This window comes from Hydra vulgaris, chromosome 05 (assembly GCF_038396675.1).
Source record: "Hydra vulgaris chromosome 05, alternate assembly HydraT2T_AEP".
Classification (NCBI taxonomy): domain Eukaryota; kingdom Metazoa; phylum Cnidaria; class Hydrozoa; order Anthoathecata; family Hydridae; genus Hydra; species Hydra vulgaris.
Genome location: NC_088924.1, coordinates 38,385,706 through 38,407,500, shown reverse-complemented (window position 1 = coordinate 38,407,500; position 21,795 = coordinate 38,385,706). Strand labels below are relative to the sequence as shown.

Genomic DNA, 21,795 nt, shown 5'->3' with positions numbered 1-21,795 from the left:
ATATATATATATATATATATATATATATATATATATATATATATATATATATATATATATATATATATATATATATATACAAATTTGGTGGAGCAAAATAATAGGTGTGTGTTTATTTTAACCTGCTTGCAGTAGGATTAAAAACATTTCATTATTTTTATTTGTTGTTGATATAAAGGTAAGGTCAATATTTATGCAACTTATATAAAATAATAACGTATCATATTTGTATTGAATTAGAATTAGATATAAAATGGGAAAACATTGCACAGCGATAGAAAGAAAACTTATTAGAAATTTAAGAAAACAAGGAAAAACTTACAAGGAAATTTCAGTTACGATGGGATGTTCTCAAAATAAAGTTACAAATGCCTTAAAACCAGAAAAATCACGTGAGAATAGAGGAAGACCACTCAAAACTTGTCAGCGTACGGATGATCACATTACAATTATTTAAAAAAAAGACCCGTTCAAGCCAGCAACAAAAATTTTAAACGAAATTAGTGAAAATATTAGTGTTTGGACAGGTAGAAGAAGGCTTTTAGAAAGTAAGTTGCCAGCTCGAACTCCGAGGAAAGTACCATTACTTGGTAGAAAGAACATTATGAAAAGAAAAATTTTTGCAAAAAATCATATTGCTTGGCGGGGACCAGATATGACCAAAAAATGGCGTAATATTTTGTGAAGTGATGAAACTAAGATTAATTTATATAATTCTGATGGAAAACAGTATGTAAGAAGACCATCACAGCAAGAACTTTCACCTCGCTTCACTGCGAAAACAGTGAAACACGGCGGAGGAAATATAATGGTGTGGGGTTGCTTTTCCTGGTACGGTGTGGGGCCACTTTTTTGGATCAAAGATATTATGACCCAATATACATTCGTAGACATACTAAAAACCGCATGTTGCCATTTGCCGAAGAAAATATGCCGATAATTTGGCATTTCCAACAGGACTGCGACCCAAAACATACATCCAAAGCTGCGAAAGAGTGGTTTACGACCAATAATGTAAAAGTTTTAGAATGGCCACCTCAGTCACCGGATCTAAATCCTATTAAAATTTATGGAGGCAGTAAAAACTTAAAATTTCTGGACAAAATCCAAAAAATAGAAATGAACTGTGGATGATACTCCAGGAGGTTTGGTACAGCATTCCTGTAGAAGTTTGCAGAAAACTAAAGTATTCAATGCCGTCAAGATGCACGGAAGTATTAAAAAATAAAGGGTATGCAACAAAATATTAATAATTTGCAACCCTATTGACTTCCATCTTCATTTTTTATTTTACATCTATTATTTTGCTTGGTGTGGAATTTATTTTTTTTAAATTAAAATATATTATATATATTTAATAACTTAATTTTATTAACTTCTGTTTATTTATGTAATAAAATAAAAGTTCTAATAAAAATTCAAATTTTTATTTTATTTGTTTTAAAGATATTCTCGTATTTATTAATTTTTTGGTTTGCACCTATTATTTTGCTCGCCACTGTATATATATATATATATATATATATATATATATATATTATATATATATTATATATATATATATATATATATATATATATATATATATATATTATATATATATATATATATATATATATATATATATATATATATATATATATATATATATATATATATATATATATATATATATATATGTATATATATATATACATATATATCTACATATAAATGTATATATATATATATATATATTTATATATATATATATATATATATATATACATATATATATATACATATGTATATATATACATATATATGCATATATATACATATATATACATATATACATATATATATCTATATAGATGTATATATATGTATATGTATGTATATACATATATACATATATATACATACATATATATACTTGTTTGAAGCTGTTGCAGCAGATTAGAAAAATTCAGACTATTTTAACATATAAAGGTAAAAAAAAGGAAAAAAAAAATTCCATGTTTATTATAATATTCGCATACTTTGTGCTAAAAAGAAATTTTAGAAATAAAATAGATGGCATTTCTCCAAAATATAAGTAGTTTTCATAATTAAAATTAAAAATTGAAGTGTAATTTTCTAATAGTAGTAAAAACTACATATAAGGTTAAGTAAAGTAGATTTTAAATTTCAGTAATTACATATATTTTCGAGTTTTACGAAAGTTTTTTCGTTTTAATTTGGTGGGCATATCTAAATTGGTTTCTCTATTAATAAAATCAAAAAAAAAAAAAAAATCGATATTACTAGAAAAGAATTTTAGACTGATTAAAAAATTCGGGATACGTGTTAAGAATAAACTTTTTTGAGTTTAAATATTCTTTATGTTTGATGTTTAGATGTATTTTATGTGCCAATCACTACGCATGCGCACTCTTGCTATTAGAAATATCGCCTCCTCAGTGAATATCATTTCCAAAGTAAATATCACTTTTACATTGAATAACATTTTTAGCTCAGCATTTACTGTGTAGTGTTTGGTACATAAAAAATTTGAACGTGAAAACCAAAAACTTCATTTTTGACACCTAGCCAGGATTTTATATTCAGTCTTTATTTAATGGTATCATGTTATAACTAATCTTTCTTCACTTAGGTTTTTAGATGATGAATGATGTTGGATAACATTCTTAAAATATTACATAATTACATTCTTTTCCGTCACACACATTATATATATATATATATATATATATATATATATATATATATATATATATATATATATATATATATATCTTCCTGATAATCCAGCAATGGTGAAACTTCAAGTTGAAGAAAAAAGTTAGATAAGTATTTTTTACCAATTTATTATTGCTCTGTTCTTTAAGAACATTGAGCACTTTATTTGTAAAATACACTAATATAATTTACATACATACATACATACATATATATATATATATATATATATATATATATATATATATATATATATATATATATATATATATATATATATATATATATATATATATATATATATATATATATATATATATATATATATATATGTATATATATATATATATATATATATATATATATATATATATATATATATATATATATATATATATAATAACACTCTTATATATATACCAATATCTTTGTTCACTTAGTCCGTGAAAGATAACTGATAAATCACTAAAATCTTACAGTTTAGCTAAAAGCCATCTGCAGAGGGTTAAGTACATACATCAAGTTAGGGTTTTAGCGCTGACAAAACCTATACTTAAAGGATATTTATTATGGGTAAAAAATCCGTTTTTATTATTATTTTTTTTTTTTGAAAACGTGTCTGAATTAAAGTTTGCATTCTATATTATAAATATAAAAGTGATTATAAATTCTTAACATTTTACCGCAGTTTCCAAAGCTTCAACTTGAATGTTATAATTTGCCAAAATGTTTTGATTTTCATTAATTAGATTAGCTGCAACTATTAAAGCAGATGCGTAGTTATACTGATCATGGTTTGTATAAAACGGAAGTAGAGCTCCAAATTTAATGGTTTTTTTTGAGGTTTTATTAAACAAGTTATTTGAGCTGGTATTACTCTTGTTTGAATTAACGTTAAACCTTTTTGCAACAAGTATTTGTTCTAGACTTGAATTTGATGATGTTGAAGTGGTATCAATATTTTGATATTTCGTTATATTTTCCGCTTTATTAGTCAGTATAAACATTAAAAACAAGTTCTTAAAAAAAGTGCACTAAAAAAAAATACATAAAACTGGATTTAGATGTAAATATGAATAAAAATAAACAAAAGTATTTATATAACAAAACACACTAAAAATTTGGTTTATTTTTAAATACATTTAAGGTAAAGTTGTCACAAAACGAAAGAATTATTTTTAAAAAAAGTTCATGTAACTTGAATTTGATTTCTTTTTTTTTTGTAAGAATGTTTACATCTTTTAATTTTTTTACTATGAACTTAAAAAGTACCAAACGTATTGAAATATAAGAAACGTATTGATTTTATAACTTTATTCATTTTCAGCCATCTAAAAAAAAAATTATATTAACACTATCACCTTTTATCCAAAAAAGAAAAAAAAATTAAAATACCCTGCCTGAGTCTACCAATAAGAAATACGCAGAAGTATTAAAAGGGATGAAAATTGGTTGGTTGGTTGGATATGACCTTGGTGATATTATTACCAGTTCTCTGCCTCTTTACTTCTAGATGTCTTTTTTAAAATGAATTTTTCCACTATTAGAGTAAGCGGCAAAATTATTCGTTTTGAAAAATGCTGATATTCAAATTAAATGTTAAATATTATTAAAATTATATATTAAAACAAAATGGTAAAATACATGATTAAAAGAATTCCTAAGTTACATTAAATTTGGAGAAAGTTTACAAGTTTTAAATGCATAAGTTTTTCATTAAAAGATTTACTTATTCAAGGTTTCAAACAAACAGTTGATGATGTACTTGATATATTTGCAAATTGGAAAGACTATGTTAAAAACCAGACCAGTAAAAATTCATAAGAAAATATTGGTTGGTTTGCAGGGCTCAAATTTAAAGGTATAGTTGGGAAATGTAATTTTCTCGCTCCAAATAAACTTCTTTTCTTTAAAAAATTTATTTATTAACCTGAATTCTGTTCCATCTTAACAAAAGTTTTACATATATTTATATAAAAAAAGGCACTTCTGTTTCTTGGAATCTATTGTCGGCTTCACCGTTTTTTTGCAGTATGTCTTCTTGGACTTGTCTCCAACACACTTTTACTTTGCTCAACATGGTTTTCCGCGTTATCATTACCGCTGTCTGTGTTAATTTCTATTTCGACTTCAGGAATATTGCATAATGTTTGAGTGTCATTTCGAGATCGGATATGTTTTACGTGACGTGGAATGCCATTAACTTCTACAACTTGTTTCAAAATGTTTTCATTTAGTTTTTCTGGCTGCCACTTAATATGGCACTTTGCATTTGGTGGTTTCAACCATACTTTATCACCATTTTTAAACATTTTGTTTATGTCAGCTTTTGCCGGAAGATTATTATTTCTCAATCCTTCTACGTCAGTTTGATACCTGTATATTTTCTCAATCAGGCTTGCATTGTTTTTGTCGGTTGAAAAATTGTACCAATTTACTGTTTTAGGTATTGAGGTTTTTGGTCTTTCTGCAATTCTCTTAATTGTACGATGGTTTCTTTCCACAATTCCATTTCCTTCGGGTTGATAAGCAGTTTGAAACCTAATGCGCACTCCTTAAACATCAAGATAACTCAGTTTTAAAAGTTGCTTTATTATCTGTCAAAATTTTAGATGGCGCTCCTTGCTCTCAAAAAATCAGGCGGAGTATTCGAGTTATGACAATACTTCCGAAAATGGATTTAGCCTCTGCAATTACTACTATAATCTTCAATAAATTGCTGCAGAACGCTTAGTCTTCTTTAATCAAAGTTTTGCTGGTTGTTTTTTATTGCAATCTTGGAACCTTGTCAAGGAATCTGTGAAGTAGTCATTTTCTTTAGTTTCCACGTCAAAGTCATTTTCATTCCTCGCATTGCAGCATTCAGCTCAGCCATGCTTCTGTAAACATCAAATGTTTCTTCTTGTAGCCAAGTTCTATCCTCTACAATAGTTTTACCAATTTAAATAAGAGTACCAATCTCCAAAGAACTAGCGTCAACCCACACTTTACCCTCGTCACCATGTACAGCCAAATCACCATAAGCTGGATCGCACTTTACAACCTGATCATAAATTTCTTGAAGTAAATACTTTAAATTTCAAAAGGCTGCAAATTGCATGTTACCAATCATTGACTGGCAAGTGACCTACTAACTGCCCACAAACGGAAAACACTATTTTTCTGTTTAACTTTTTTGGAATTGCATCAACTCAATTCTCTCTGGACCACATCAACTTGTCAGTGACCTTGTATACACGTAACCTCAATATACAAACCCCATTACATCTAATCTGTTTACCTTCCTTACTCTCCAAATCACATTTTTCAAAACTTTTTGTGATATAATTAAGACTCACTACTTCCTCATTGACAAAAATGTTGTCCACGTAAGTGGATACACCCCTCTTTACCAATTCGTCTTGATCAATAATGGCACTCACAACAGAATTCATAATCATTGGCGCAACATTTATTCCAAACTAAGTCGTGTCAAACAATACCTCTTGTTTCGAAATACAACTGTTTGGAATGGCAAAAGAGATTCCTCAGTTTTTAACTGGAGATAAACCTTGCTTAAATCAATAATTGATGATATGTTTCCCATTCTCCTCCATTCCCTCACCTTCTCAACACACATATCTGTATCTCTTGTATACGTCTCGATAAAACTGTTAGCTTCTCTCCAGTCCAAAACGGGTCTGACTTTATAACCTTTATTTCTTTGGATAACAGCCATTAAGGGAAATCGCCCATTAGGTGGTCCCATTTTATTTTTGTCATGTTCAATTTACTATTTACGATAGATCCAATCCCGTAGTTCGCTTTCATATTCTGCTCTTGCATATTATGGCATGGCGTTTTGGGCAACTTTGTTGAATAGTTGGTCGGGGTCTTCTCCATTTCTCCATTTACATTTAACTCCACGTTCAGCATCATGATCCTGTTTTTAAATTTCAATTTTATTGACTTTATCTTTGTTTGCCATTCCTTACAAGCTAAATCCAAAACTTTTCCATTTCAGATGGGGATGTAAAAACTCCTCCTAGCAATTTGATGACAATCATTCTAAGCATCATATTAACTCCAAACGGTTGAAAATTCACAAAAATAACTTTGTCTTGTACTGGGATACCATCGATCTTAACAGTGACAACCGCTGATCCATTACATTGATGAATTTTACCGTCAAAATTTACTAACCTTGGAGGATTCTGGGGTTTATTTTGATTTCTTTTTTTTTATTTATGATTGTCTTTGAACATCCCGTGCCTGCCATAGCTGTCGCAAACATACCATTAACTTGTAGATGAATAATAGACAATTCCATCATTGTTCAGGAACAAGGTAGCGCACATTCCTTGCTCCTGCACTCGTTTCCTTGCGTCTTTGGGCATTTTGCAGCCACGTGTTCTTCTTTCCCACATTTAAAATATCTAAACATATTCTTTGGAGCCAGGTTCTTTGCAAGGGAACGGTTTCTCGCATTATGGTTTAACCCTTTGCAGTTGTAATACACCAACAAAACTTTTGTAGCTTGATTTCGAAACACGGCACCGACAATACATCTACGCATACACAGTTTATACCAGCTATTAATCGAGGTAACATAAAATCAATTGAATCCATAACGGCTCGAAATCTTGAAGATAAATTCTAGGGCAATCCAATGACAAACGCTAATTGAACAGACTCTTCTGACAATTTAGTGAGATAACCCAATCGTTTCAAGTTGGCCAAAAACACATTAACTTTCATTCCAACATTTAATTGTCATTTTAAAAAAAAGTTAATATGCCGTATAAGCATTTACAGTGAATGCAGGCAATAAAACACGCTCGACTTCGTGTTGCTTATTTTCAGCGTTTAAAGCATTATATACTAAATAAGCAGTTTTTCTTAGAAGGATTGGAAAGAGTAACTCCAGTTTTACATTCTGCATTTTTGCGATTACTTTCGTTCGCTGTATCCAAACGGCAGTGTCCGAAGTTCCATCATACATCTCAAACATATCCAATAATTTAATACTTGAATCCATGCCCGTTAGCTTGTAATTTTTTTTGTTCCAAACAAAACTTCTTTCTCCAAAAATTTATTTAGTAACCTGAATTCCACCCATCTTTACAAAAGTTTTACATAAATTTATATAAAACAACTACCCACAAAAATCAATATTGCAAAAAACATAATTACAATTAAAATAATTAAGAACTATTAATAAAAAAGAAACATATTCTCAAACTTTCTACACTAAACCTACAGGAAAGTTTATTTATTATAATCGAGTTTCAAAAATAAGGAAATAAAAATTCAAAAATAAAGAAAGAAAAAAATAAAGAAAAAAAAACGAAAGTTTAATGAGGAAGAAATCGATTTAGGTATTTTAATTTAAAACAAAAGGAAAATCAGATTTTCTCACTGAGATGCGTATGAAAATAGTTCATTTAGTTAATCGTCGCTCTTGGAATTAATTATTCGGAGGGAATTAGTGAAAAACAGGGTTGAAAACCCAAATAAAAATAGTATAAAGCTGAATTTTAGCAGAGAGAAAGTAGACAACCTTTGGATGAGTATACAAAAAAGTCTCGTTGATTGCGTCCTTTTTTGGGAAAAAAAAGGTTGACATTTGACACCTCTAAAATCTTATTAACTGTATATGGTTGCATAGAACTTTTATGCCGATCAATACTTATATAAGAATTATGAATTGAAAACAACTATTTAAAAAGTAATTTAGGTTTTACTTTTATATAATTATATAAACATATACATAAAAAACATATAAAAAAATATCAAATATTCATTTAAATAATCGTCGCTATATTTCTTGTATTATAAACTAGTGTGTCTATGCAGAAAAGAATAACGATGTATGTAGTACAGCATTATGCAGAACAGTATAAATTGAGACAAACAAAGAAAATGCTCGAAAAGTTTTAAATTAAATAATCGAACAACTTGCTATCTAAACTTTCATTGATAACTTCAACCAAGTTGTTATCCTAAAAAGTAAAAGCGTCATACATATTATAAGAATTCTAAAATCATGTTTAGCAAAAGGAATGAAATACTATTTGCAGCTTTGTTTTAACTAATAGTTTTTACGTTTTCATTATTGCAACCCTCTCATGACAACCATCACAAACATTTATGCATTTAAATCCATGTTTCCTACATGTATATAAATTTGTTCCGCATTGATTCTTTGAAGAACTTTTACATTTACAACGTATAACTAACAATAGATTTTGCGGCGCAACTTCTTTATTAGTTGTGACTGGATAAAGAATCCCATTTTTATTCGTCCAGCCCCATTCTTCTGATTTTTAATTCATGATCAAGTAGCTTCCAGGTTATTATTTGTAAATGCACACGAAGTCCATGAAAATGCGCTGCTCTTTCGGTTGGTGGCTTTTTTTAGGCTCTAAAAGTTCATTACATGCCATATCGAGGTATTTTGTGTATCTATATAAAAGTATATTCGAAATTTATGTTTAATAAATTTCTATAGAAACTTCAATAAATATTAACGCAATTTTATAAAAGTCTCTCAAATTTAAAAAATATAATTGAGTCCCTGTCATAAAGTAAATATAAATATAAACTAACCTAAGCTTTATTTCGGTTTCATTGTTGCTTCCACCATACAACTCTTTAAATATTTCTATTGAGTTTTCACCAACCTTAGATTGATTTGCTTGATAATCACTTATAGACTACGCGATAGCCTGAAGTTTTTTGGATTTTTTCACCAAATTAAAAAAACTTACTTTTCATTTTTCAAATATTGCAGATGTTGTGTCACATCCAGACTAAGCATGGATAAAGAGAAAGTAGTTTTTCATACTTCCAATATTAGACTGGCAATCTTTGATACTCCAATATTTTGTTACGATGTTCTTGTAAAAATATTATATCAAGTAATTCTATTTTCCAATGAACAAGCAAGTTGACAGCAAATCTGTGTCATCTGCAACTGTGACTACTTTTGAATGTGTTTGATAGCCAAAGCTACAATTTTAGCGTCAGCATCGCCTCAGCAAATATGTACTTCTTGATTATCTTTCTGCAAAATGTGGCCAAAAATGATGTAATTTCTTTTTTATTGTGCGTGTTTGACAAAAGTCTTCTTGTGAGTATGGAACAACAATATTTTCTTTGATGTTTATATTGTTGGCAGACTTTTGTATCTTTGATGTTTATTTGTGTTAGCAGACCTTTGTATCTTTGTATCTTTTTGTATGCTCATTTGATTTACTTATTAACTTCCATCAAAAATTATAAGAGCAGATCCGTAATTTTTCCTGATATATGTTAAATATGTTTTTGCTCAATCGCCAAATTGTATCTCTTTCATCCAATATACGCGGTGTAAAAGTGCACCGCTATCGACAAATTTAGCTTAGACAAAAAAAGCTTGTCAAATTTAGATTTGATAATATGTCATTTTGCTTCAACAGTATCTTCCTCAAGGACAATTTATCAGCTTTTCGTCTTATATCTTGCAGAAATAAGGCCTGTGGAGTAGTTGTCAACTTATACATAAAGTATTGCTTCACGCTTTCCTCTCTCTCGACTATAGCTGCTAATCTTGTAAATAAAGTCATTGCGTTCAAACAAATAAATTTTTTATCGCTTATTAAAATAAACGATAGAAAATCTGTTTATTTGAATACTATTAAATAGTGTTCGTTAATGAATCACACAATTAAATTGTGTTCGCTAATGAATCGTCTTCTTATTTTTGCATTTGGCAACGAAAAATTATTTAGACCTTCATTAATGGTCAAAACCTACCTCAGCTCTTTCACAATTTACCTCATCTTTATCAATAGCTGAGCTAACTCTTGTTGATAATGAATGCAAATGTACGTCTTTAAATGAAAACGGATTTCTCGGACCCAACCAGCTTATAAAGCTTTCAAAGTCTTCAAAACCTTGAGATCTTCTTGAAAACTGCATTCAATATGTTCTTCGCTTGAGTGGATAGACATTTTAACAATTGCATCATGTACTGTAGCACTAAATGGTAAATTTGAGACCCACAGATTTCTGACACTATCTTTAAATCCTCTCCCTCTTGTCAAAACACCTTTACTTTTTATACCTCGCATTAAAGTCTTTTCTATGGTTAGATCAGTCTATAATCTAGCCCAGCACCTATCGGATCTTCTTACAGCATGACAACCATCTATGAAATTTTGTATAACCATGGGTGTGTTTTTGAAATATTTAAGAACTTTTTGCATAATTTGCATGTCCAGTTGCTGCAAAATAATTCAACATTTTTTTTATAGATTAAAGACATTAACCAGTTAGAAGTTCTTTCAGCGAAAATAAACTCTTTAACTATACTGTGTTCCACTGAATACATAGTTGAAATGTCCTTGACTTATTCTATTTCATTTCTATATATTCATTAGTTGAAATTTCTAGAAATTTATAGTTTTCACTTTCAAGGAACTCATTAAATTCGTTGTTATCTAAAGAATTACTCATAGCTTTTGAGTAATTGTTTTCAAAGTCAGAAAAATTTATTTCATAAACAGCAACTATATCATTTAAAAGCAATTTATACAGTGCACTGTGAGCTAAAAAGTGTGCCCGTAGAGCTTTAGATACTGATTTTCCTGACATAATGTGAACACTCATTTTTGCATAAACCTCTGAGAAGAATTCTTCAAGCCCAAAACCAGCCATAAATTTTCCAATACCACCAAGAAAACGCATCAGCAAATAAAATCCACCGAGTCTGCAAACTATATTTAAATCTTGATCTTTGATGATACCAGTTGCAGTCAAAGATGATCAAAAGTTATAGAAGGTGTATGAACTCTGTTATTCCTTGCTTCGTCTATTACAAAGAGAAGAGTGGAATATATACAAGTTTCATCCGTTGGGTTCAAATCAATAATTGGAAGAACTGTTCCTTTTCCATATACTTTGGATGAGCTAGTTACATGATGCATGAAACCGGACAAATTGGGGAGAGGATAATTTTTAGAATTAAAGAACCATAAAGTTAACCATAATAGATTGTAATTTAGCTCATTAGCAAGCACTAGAACTTGCATAAGCTTGTGAGTAAGTTTTAACTCCAGCTTTAATAAACCATTATAACTTGATCTATTAAAAGGAGTTATGTTAACACCAACTTGATTTGCAACATATGATGCTTGTTTTCAATTTTCCAGACGCTTAATTGTTGTAAGAGATGCTGCAGATAAATGTGAAATTGAAATTAAACCCATATCGTGAAAGGTACTTCTACCGTTAAGAGTTATTATATTATAATCACAGTTTCAGCCACATATTGTGTAAAGCCTACGTTATTAGAGCAGTTATCTGCATCAACATTATTGCTTTCCATTGCGGATTGCTTAAATAGCAATACTACGTCAGATGAAACAGAAAAACTGAATTTTGATAGACGATCAATAAACCATTTTGAGGCTAACGACTTGTCTATGTCAACTCCTATCCCGAAAGGTATAGAAGCAATTATAGATTTTGATCTAGATGCTTGTGCAATACGTTGCCAATTACAACTGCATTTAGATCTAAAGATCTAAAGATTTCCAAACTTATTTAGTGAAGGGTAATCGTTTTTTGAGAAAGATAATTGCCTTATGTCGTTTTTTATAATTTTTCTATGGCGGAAATAATCTCAATGGGGTTATTAAACGACTGTTTTTAATTGGTTGAGGAAAAATAAAGTCATATCTTTAAAGCAGATAACGTTTGATTTACCAGGAAGTTCTCCAAAATATAAATGTTCTTTGTAATATTCTTTTAATTTCTTTTTTAAAGACTTGATGGTGTAGCAAGGATTAAACCCACTTAACTCTGACATAGACATAGACTTATCAAATTATCTTTTAAAGGTAATGTAGTGACTTTAGCAACAGTAGAGTATTTCTTTTCAGCTTTCTTGTAACATTGAAAACAGTTATATTTTTAATTGAAATCTGTATCATTTTATGATCGTAACTTTTTAGGAGGTGTAGTAGATATATGGCTTTGCCTTGAGTCAACAAATTTTCTTCCACAATTATGATGAACTAATACATTTCCGACCTTTTTTTTATTCAAAAGTGCCTTGAGGTATCTGAAAAAAACATTTTTCAAAATAACAAATTCAAAAAACTCGTTTTTTAAATTATTAGTAGTTACATTTAAAACTTATTAAATATTTGTTGAAAATACATTTAAGTACATCTGTACCTGTGCAAATCATTCAATTCTTTACCTCTACTTATTTTAATAAAAGTTATTTTGCCGTACAGTCACAAGGGAATCTCTGAGAACATTTTCTTGACATATAATACCTAACTCCATACATACATTCTCCATTCAATATACTCCGCAGTATATTTAGACAAAAGTTAAAATAAAAATGACAGTAAAAATAGAAATAACAAACAATTTCAACTATCTAATATTTAACTTTGAGATTACTCAAACGTTAATTTTAACAACACATTTAAATATGTTGTTGCAATACAATCAAATTTGAGCGAATCTTACGATTTCGTAATAAAAGTATGCAAACGTTTTCTCAAGATAATTCCAAAGTGACTAATTTTTTAAGTATGCTGTTTATATAATTATATAATAGTGTACTTTTAAAACGTAAATAACTTTTTAAACAGTTGTTTTCAATTCATAGTTCTTATATAAGTATTGATCAGCATAAAAATTCTATTCAACCATAAACAGTTAATAAAATTTTATAGGTTTCAAAAATCGACCTTTTTTTGCCTCTAAAAATGCTCAAAAAAGGATGTACTGTAACGCAATCAACGAGGCTTTTTTATGCTCATCCAAAGTTTGTCTACTTTCTCTCTGCCATAATTCAGCTTTATACTATTTTTTTTTGAGTTTCCAACCCTGTTTTTCGCTAATTCCCTCCGAATAATTAATTCCAAGAACGACTATTAATTAGATAAACTTTTTATTATAACTTGAAAGGTAATAATTTTCAAAATATGGCTTTTATACAATTATTAATCAGCATTAAATTATCTTTTCAACGGTGTATTGGAAGTGCATTTTGAGGAAATTCGAATTTTCCCCCTATGTGCTTCATTTTTGGCCCAAATTGGGACCTTCTTGAAACCTAATCTATGGGGGTTTTTTTGGTGACTTTAGACATGTTTCTGGATAGATCTACTAAATCTTAGTTTGATTTTTTTTTTTTCGGGTAGAGGTCTTTTTTTAGCTAATTCCAGCGTACTAACATATTAAAATCAATCTTTCCTAAAATTCTTTTCTACTACTTTCTTCATTTCAATTCTGATTTATTACTACTAATACTTGCTCTTTCTTAACGTTTTCTCAAATTAATATCACTATTCCCCAAATTAATACGAATTCGTCAAATTAATACACTATTTCCAACTCTCACTATTATAAATATTGCTATTTTTTATTATTGTTATTATTATTATTGTTGCTATTGTTGTTATTATTAATATTAATATTATTATCGTTAGTATTATTATTATTTTGATTATTATTACCAATAACTGGAACTTTTATTATTGCTTATTATTATCACCGATACTTATATTACTACATTATTTACAATGTTGCTAATGTATATTATTATAATCTACTTCTCTTTTATTGCTATATTTTAATTAGGTATATAAAAGTCTTTTATGCTAGATATATGTATAAAAGTAATTTAAATTTTGTCCTAAATTATCAAACTTCGTACTTAGTTATTATTCCAAAAGTTTTTCGTTTAAGTGTTGTACTGTTTTACGTTTTTTTTTTTTTTTTTTTTTTTTTTTTTTTTTTTTTTTTAGTTTCTTATTATGGTGTTTACTTAAAATTAGTACTTGTACTATATGTAAATATTCCATGAAATCTAAAATCTATTTCAGAATACATTTGATTAGATTTGAATCAAGCTAATTTCATAAAAACATAAGTTTAAAAATATTTTATATACGACCCACACTACACAACGCTTTTTTTAAAAAGTCAAGTATTAACTAAAGTTTTATTTAAGATAAGTCAGGTAGATTTAATGCGTTGTGATTTATTAAAATTGAATTTAACATTTTGTGATGACAATGAATACTAGGTTAAAAATTAAAGTCTTATAATAACTCACTTTAAATCTCCAACCAAATACATTCGGGCGAGTGACATGTTCTTTTTAAAAATTTGTTTAAGTTTTAGAAATAGGTAAAAAACTAATTTTTATAAGATTTAAAATTCAATTCGATTAATGAATATATAGGTAACTCCATGCAGGATTCAATTTGATGTTAAAACCTCTGACTCGCAGGGGCTTACTTTTTGCTAGTTTACTCACGTCTGAGTCAACTAGCAAAAGACTTTTAACAAATTAAAAAAATTATAAAAGTTTTTACGTTTGACAAACCAAAAATTTAAGCTTAATTTTTATCTTGTACAAAGTTTCACCCCCAGAGCTTTAAAGAATTACGTTACTTTAAAACACATTTATGTTTTTTGATAAAATTATGTTTATGAGGGGGATAGGTAAGTCTAGCCCATATCTCGTGCATAAATATATGAAGTTATCTTGTTAAAAACATTTTAGCGTTTAATCTTGTTTGGAAAAAGTAACAAATTAAATCTATTTTATTCTCCGTTATTTTATTTTCCTAGTTGCAACTTATTATTGTGGTCACATTATTATATATTATTATAACTTGCAATAACTTAGAAATACAAAAAAATTAAATATATTTTTTAAATAATCAAAGCTCTTATTTTTATTCTCTACGATTAAACTATGATTAAGCTTTTTGTTGATCTCACAAAAACTTCGACACAAAAACTTTGACTATATAGATCTATATCTACTATATAGATGACCCTTATAGCTTAACGGTTTAACATATATTTCAGAAAAACTTTTAAAGAAATACAACACGGAGACTCAAAATATTTTAAAATAGGTTTTCCAGCTTCTGCTTTTTAACAGTTTTTAAATTAAAAAAAAAAATTTCTTGTAAAAAACGTCTAAAAAATATGTTCTTGGAAGTCTTTTTTTTTTTTTTGTCTTTTTTTTTTTTGGCATCTCATTTTTCAATTTGAAATCCTCACGTTTATAATGACTAAAAAACAAGTTTAAACTAGGGGTGAGCAAAACTGGATATCCGGTCCGGTTTGTAAAAATCGGATTTGGATTTTAACAAACCGAACCGGATAACCGGTTTAGGGTTAGAACTTTCAACTATGGGAAAGCTTTTTGCTCACCAATAGTTAAAACCATACCCAGGAAATATATTTTTAGTAGATTTGCAGTGGACCTATATAGGCATTTTTTAGCGGTTTATTGGAGTTTTGCTCATTCGTTACTTAGTGGACCATAACTAGCAGCCGCTTTAAATGGCAAGCCGATAATTTTTCGATATTTTAATAGTGGCTAGTCATCGGCTAGCCGCTTCTAATCGGCTGCCATTAATGGTACACTAAGTAACTGATGTGCAAACTACAGTGGTCCGCTCAAAATGCCTATATAGATAACCGTGTGTAAGATTATTTTCTTTTCATCGTGAAGTGAGTATTAATTTAACTAAAAGCTTTTAGACTGGAAACCGTTTTTAAACATGTTGTCAGGCATCTTGTCTGATAGCCACGCCTCTATTTTTACACACAAAATAAAATTGAAAAAAGTGATAGCTTAAGCTATAATAAGAAGAAGAATAGTATTGATAATAATGTTGTTTTCATTGCTACAAACAATCTTCGTACATCACCACAAATAATTTGTTTGCTTTAAAAGAAAAAATATGTATCACTTTAAGAATTCTGCTTGTTTATAGCAATACAAACAATTTTTTGATTAGTAAACTGTTTCTTTTGATTGGTCAGCTGTTTCTTTTGATTGGTCAACTGTTTTTTTAAATTACTGAACAGGTAATGTTGTTTTGCAATTGAATTTTACATTCTAAATCTAGATTATGCTTTTACATTCACTTATAAATATATTGATCATATATAACATTAATAGATCACGTGTTTTGCATTTTAATATAACCTTACCGGAGTGGATCTTGCTTTTTTTGTTACTTAAGATAACTAACTTCTAAATATGGAACAAACTCCAAGCATTTATATGTTTATACCAATGTCAAGTAAGGATGCTTTGCAAAAAACTGCTTTGCAAAAAACTGCTATAAGTAAGGATGCTTTGCAAAAAACTGCTAATTGGAGCCTGTGAACAAAAATTTTGGCCCTAAAATTTTGGCCAAAACTACCCCTAACGTGAGAGCAATAAGTTGACAAAATATTTTTATTACTATTTTCAACTAATGCTATACTCATTGATAAATTTTAAACTTCATGGTATAATCTCTCAGCGTTCAAAAATTATGACCATGACTGAAATAAAAAAGATGAAGATTGTAGAGCAAGATAAGGATTGACAGACGACTTAAAGGATTTCAAATTCAATGAATCAGGAAAGCAAGATGAAGGAAGCGAATTCCAAAGAGCTGATGTTCGAGGAAAAAAACTAGACGAATAAGCGTTTTTGGAGCACTTAGGAACAGTCACAGAAAAAGGATGACACTTAATTGAATGACAAGTAATACGAGAATGAATTTTAGTAGATGGCACAAGAGACGCTAGCTCTTTAGAGCAGTGCCCATTATAGTATTTGTAGAAAAGAGAAAGAGAAGCAACATTACGAAGATGTGACAATGGTTGGAAGTTGGCTGCAAGAGAAGGTCCAACTATATTTACAATACGTTTTTGCATCTTGTCTAAAAGAGAAAGGGCATCATTAGGAGAACCGCCCCAGATATGGCAACAGTAATCCATACAAGGCCGGATTTGAGATTTATAGAGATAGAGAATAGAATCCGAAGTAAGAAAGTGACGAGCTTAATAAAGAGATGCAACCTTAGCAGATGCTAATTTTGCAACTGATTTGATATATGGTTTCCAATAAAGATTGGAAGTAAGAGTTAATCGAAGATGAAGAGTAGATGAAGAGTAGATGAAGAATAGATGAAGAGTAGATGAAGAATAAATGAAAAATAGATGAAGAGTAGATGAAGAATAGATGAAGAGTAGATGAAGAATAAATGAAAAATAGATGAAGAGTAGATGAAGAGTAGATGAAGAATAGATGAAGAGTAGATGAAGAGTAGATAAAGAATAGATGAAGAGTAGATAAAGAGTAGATGAAGAGTAGATGAAGAGTAGATGAAGAGTAGATGACTAGAAGATGAAGAGTAGACGACTCATCGAGTACATCACCGTTCATAAATATAGGAAGATCTACATTATTGCGATAACGATGTGCTGAAAAAAATTGAGTTTTATCTGAATGAAAGTTCACCAGCCACTGTGAGCCCCATGCTGTAGCAGAAGTGAGATCCTTTTCAAGCTCAAATGCCCCCTCCAAACAATCGGAGGGTGTTGGTTTCTTATCACGACAAGAATAAATGGTAGAATCATCAGCAAACAATGCCTCCTCAGATGTGAGAATATTTGGAAGATCGTTTATGTAAATTAAAAAGAGTATAGGGCCAAGGATAGAACCTTGAGGAACCCCTGAAGTTACAGAATAAGAAGAAGAGTGTTGTCCATCGAGAACAACTTTTATACTACGATTGGAAAGGAAGGATTCAATAATCTTAAAGATGTTGCCGGATACACCATAAGAAGAAAGCTTATGGAGAAGACCAGCATGCCAAACTTTATTAAAAGCTTTTGAAATGTCAAGAGCGAAGGCCTTAACCTCTCCACCTTTATCTAATGCACGATAAAACTTATCAGTTATTACTGTTAGCAAATCAGCTGTAGAACGAGAAGATCGAAATCCATATTGATGGTCAGAAAGTAAGTTATTAGATTCAAGATGAGAAATTAAGTGTTTGTTAATTAAAGACTCAAAAACCTTGCTTATGATAGGAAGAACACTAATGGGACGGTAGTCAGACAAATCAGATCGCTCTCCAGAATTTTTGAAGATAGGGATAACAGATGCCGCTTTCCAGCGGGCTAGAAAACAAGACTCTGATAAGCAATTGTTGAATAGTTTTGACAGTATAGACGACAGCTCCGGAGAACACTTCTGCAAGACAACAACAGGTATGTTGTCCGGGCCACAAGCTGTAGAAGAGTCTAGACAGGAAATCACTTTAGATACAGAAGCTGGAGTGATATGAATGTCAAGCAATGGATCAACCTGTTTGTTGGCAATATCAGGTAAAACGCAACTAGTAGAATCAAGAGATGATATTGATGAAAAGTTTTTAGCAAACAGTTCGGCTTTGTCTTTAGGTGAGGTGAAAAAGTCTGAACCATACAAGAGAGGTGGAATTATAGATTTGCCCTTATTATTGATATTATTAAAGATTCTCCAGAAGTCACGAGAGCCTAATTTTTGAGATGAGATACGAGATTTCATGACCTGAGAATAGCTGGTTTTGGCGTTAGACAAAACCTTTTTACAATTGTTTCTAGCACTAATAAACAGACGTCTGTTTTCTGGAGAATTGTTTTGCTGATAAATATGGAAGTAACGGTTTCGATTGGCAATCGCAGCAGCATAGTGTGAGGAAAACCATGGAGGAGAGTGAGGCTTGACCTGGAATCGTTGAGAGGGAAAAAAAGATTCAATGCCAGCATGAATCCACGAAGTTATGTAAGAAGCACATTTGTCGACAGGAAGACGAAAGATTTCTACCCAAGTGCTATCACGAAGAAAATCACGGAAAGAATCCCAGTCAGCTTTACTGTAGTTGTAAGAGGTTCAATAATAGGGGGATTCAGGTGATGAAGAAGAATGAGATATTAGTTTTTAAAAGATCAAACTGTGATCAGAAGCACCTAAGGGGGAATGTGGAGAAACTGAGCACTGACTAGGATCAGAAACAAGACATAAGTCGAGTAGAGAAGGTAAATGATCGGGTTGTCAAGAAAGCGAGTTGGAAAGTTGACTATTTGAGTTAGGGATTGAAAATGTTCATAAATTTTGAATGTTAAAAGATTATTGTATGAAAATTAAAATTCATTGATGAATATTATTTTAGTTAAGAAAAGAAAAAAAATTTTTTTTGTCAACTTGTTGCTCTCACTTGTGGGCAGTTGTGGCCAAAATTTTAGAGCTATTTTGTTCCCAGGCTCCAATCATTGCAATTCTTTGCAAAGCATCCTTATTTGATATGAGTATAAACATATAAATGTTTGGTGTTTGCTCCGTGTCAGAAGGTTATCTCAAGCGCCAAAAAATGCTGGATCCGCCCCTGCTTAGCAATTTATAAATTTGCACACGGAATTCCTTTATTAGGCATTTGCATATTAAGGGAACCTGTTGTACCTTTGACCACGTTGTACCTTTAGTCACTCTTCTCTGTCGGCTTACTATTATTTAAAAAAAACACGTGAAGTGTTATTTGAAATAATAGTCCATGACAACTCTTCTTACCGTAAAACATCATACTTGGGATAGATGGTTTCGATCCACAAGTAATTATAAGTTTTGGCTCTTAAAAAGTAAATATTTGTGTTAATCTTATTCGCATTTTAAAAATGTGATAGATTGTTGTTAGATTCATCTACGACATTATAAACATTACCCAACATCATTTTTTTGTAATAGAAAAATTTGGATGATTATGTCTGACCGTAAATGGGTATTAAGACAATAATTGTTAAAGAAACCCATCTCGTGTAACTTTGACCAGACTAGGATGTTGTACCTTTGACCGACAAAAAGAAAATATGTGACTTTATCTAAATAGTTATAATAACTGATTTTATTTAAATTAGTAATACTATTATTAATACTGAGTGTGTATCGAAACTTCAATACACAAATCTTTGCAAAATTGTAAGGATTGATTTTTCTAATTTTTTTTAGACAATCAGGATTGCTTACAAAACAGTTGGAGCTATATAATATATTACAAGCTTAAATATTAAAGAGGTTCAAACATTGCATAATTTTTTAATAATAACATTTTGGTAAAAGGAACAACGCGCATCGGTCAAAGTTACAACGCACGTGTTGTACCTTTGACCTATAGACTTCTTTTTTTAAAATGCGGTATAAAGATACTTCTTGGTCAAATGAAAAAAAGTCCTAAGTATAATTTTTGGGCAAAATATGAGAGAATATTATATAGTTTGAACGGTTTAAATTTACTCAATAGACTACGCAAAAAACGCCTTAAAACAAAAAGTGGTCTAAGGTACAACAGGTTTCTATACTGATACAATAATTTAAAAACAAAATCAGTTTTTGCGGATTTCATAAACAATCGAAGCTTATAATTTTCATTTAAAAATAAAAATTTTTATTAACTTATTTAAAGTTAAAAAAAAAAGTTTATAAATTTTATGATCATAAGGATTTTTATTTAAGAATTATTTACCTTAAATGCCATGGCAGCTCCACGAAGAAAAAGTCTAATCGGTATTAAACAAAGCAATTTTAAAAGTCAAGTTATTTACTTAATGTACGATAACTAATTTTTTTTTTTATTTAATACTGACCACTTCCTATAAATATTACAACTGTTATTTAAATGAAATTAAAACTTACAATAAATGAGTAATTATGTTAATTTATTTTTATTACGTCATTCTTTTAAATGAACTGTTTCAAAAAAGTTTTAGAATTTAAGATGTAGTTGTAAATTCGTTTAGTTGTAAACTCGTTAACTAAGGCTTTTTAAACAAAGTTACTAAACTTCTAGTTTTTTGCCAGTTGACTCGTGGCAGAAAATACTTTTTCAAAGTTATCATTTATTTTCAGAATGTGTTCTTTAACCATTTACTTGCCTCAGGTCCCGAGTGAAATTGTAATAACCAAGCGATAGGGGTCACAATACATAATTAATTTCAAGTAAAAACTTGTTCAGATTATGAATGCAAAATAATTACTCTTTTAACTCTTCCTCGCAAATTAGAATACATATTATATTATATTATGTTATAAATTATAATAAGTTATGTTATAAATTAAAGTTATTTATGAAATCGATGAAAATTGTGTAACTTCCGGAAAATTCTTAAATGTTTTGGTCAAGAAAGTAATTTCACTATGAAATCATCATCAAAAGTAATTAAGAAATGGAATCTATTTTTCATATT

At 29.5% G+C, this 21,795-nt stretch overlaps 1 protein-coding gene across 1 annotated transcript in view; it reads right to left on the bottom strand.

Annotated features, from left to right (window-relative positions):
* LOC101239492 (gamma-aminobutyric acid type B receptor subunit 2) overlaps window positions 1-21,221 on the bottom strand; it is a 101,139-nt gene extending 79,918 nt beyond the window's left edge. The window contains exons 1-2 of the mRNA XM_065798110.1: window positions 21,075-21,221; window positions 3,405-3,755 (exon numbers count right to left, since the gene is read on the bottom strand). Of these exons, the coding sequence (XP_065654182.1) occupies window positions 3,405-3,755; window positions 21,075-21,086 (363 nt within the window). The 5' untranslated portion in view covers window positions 21,087-21,221. The remainder of the gene's footprint in view (window positions 1-3,404; window positions 3,756-21,074) is intronic.
* Window positions 21,222-21,795: the final 574 nt, after the last annotated feature.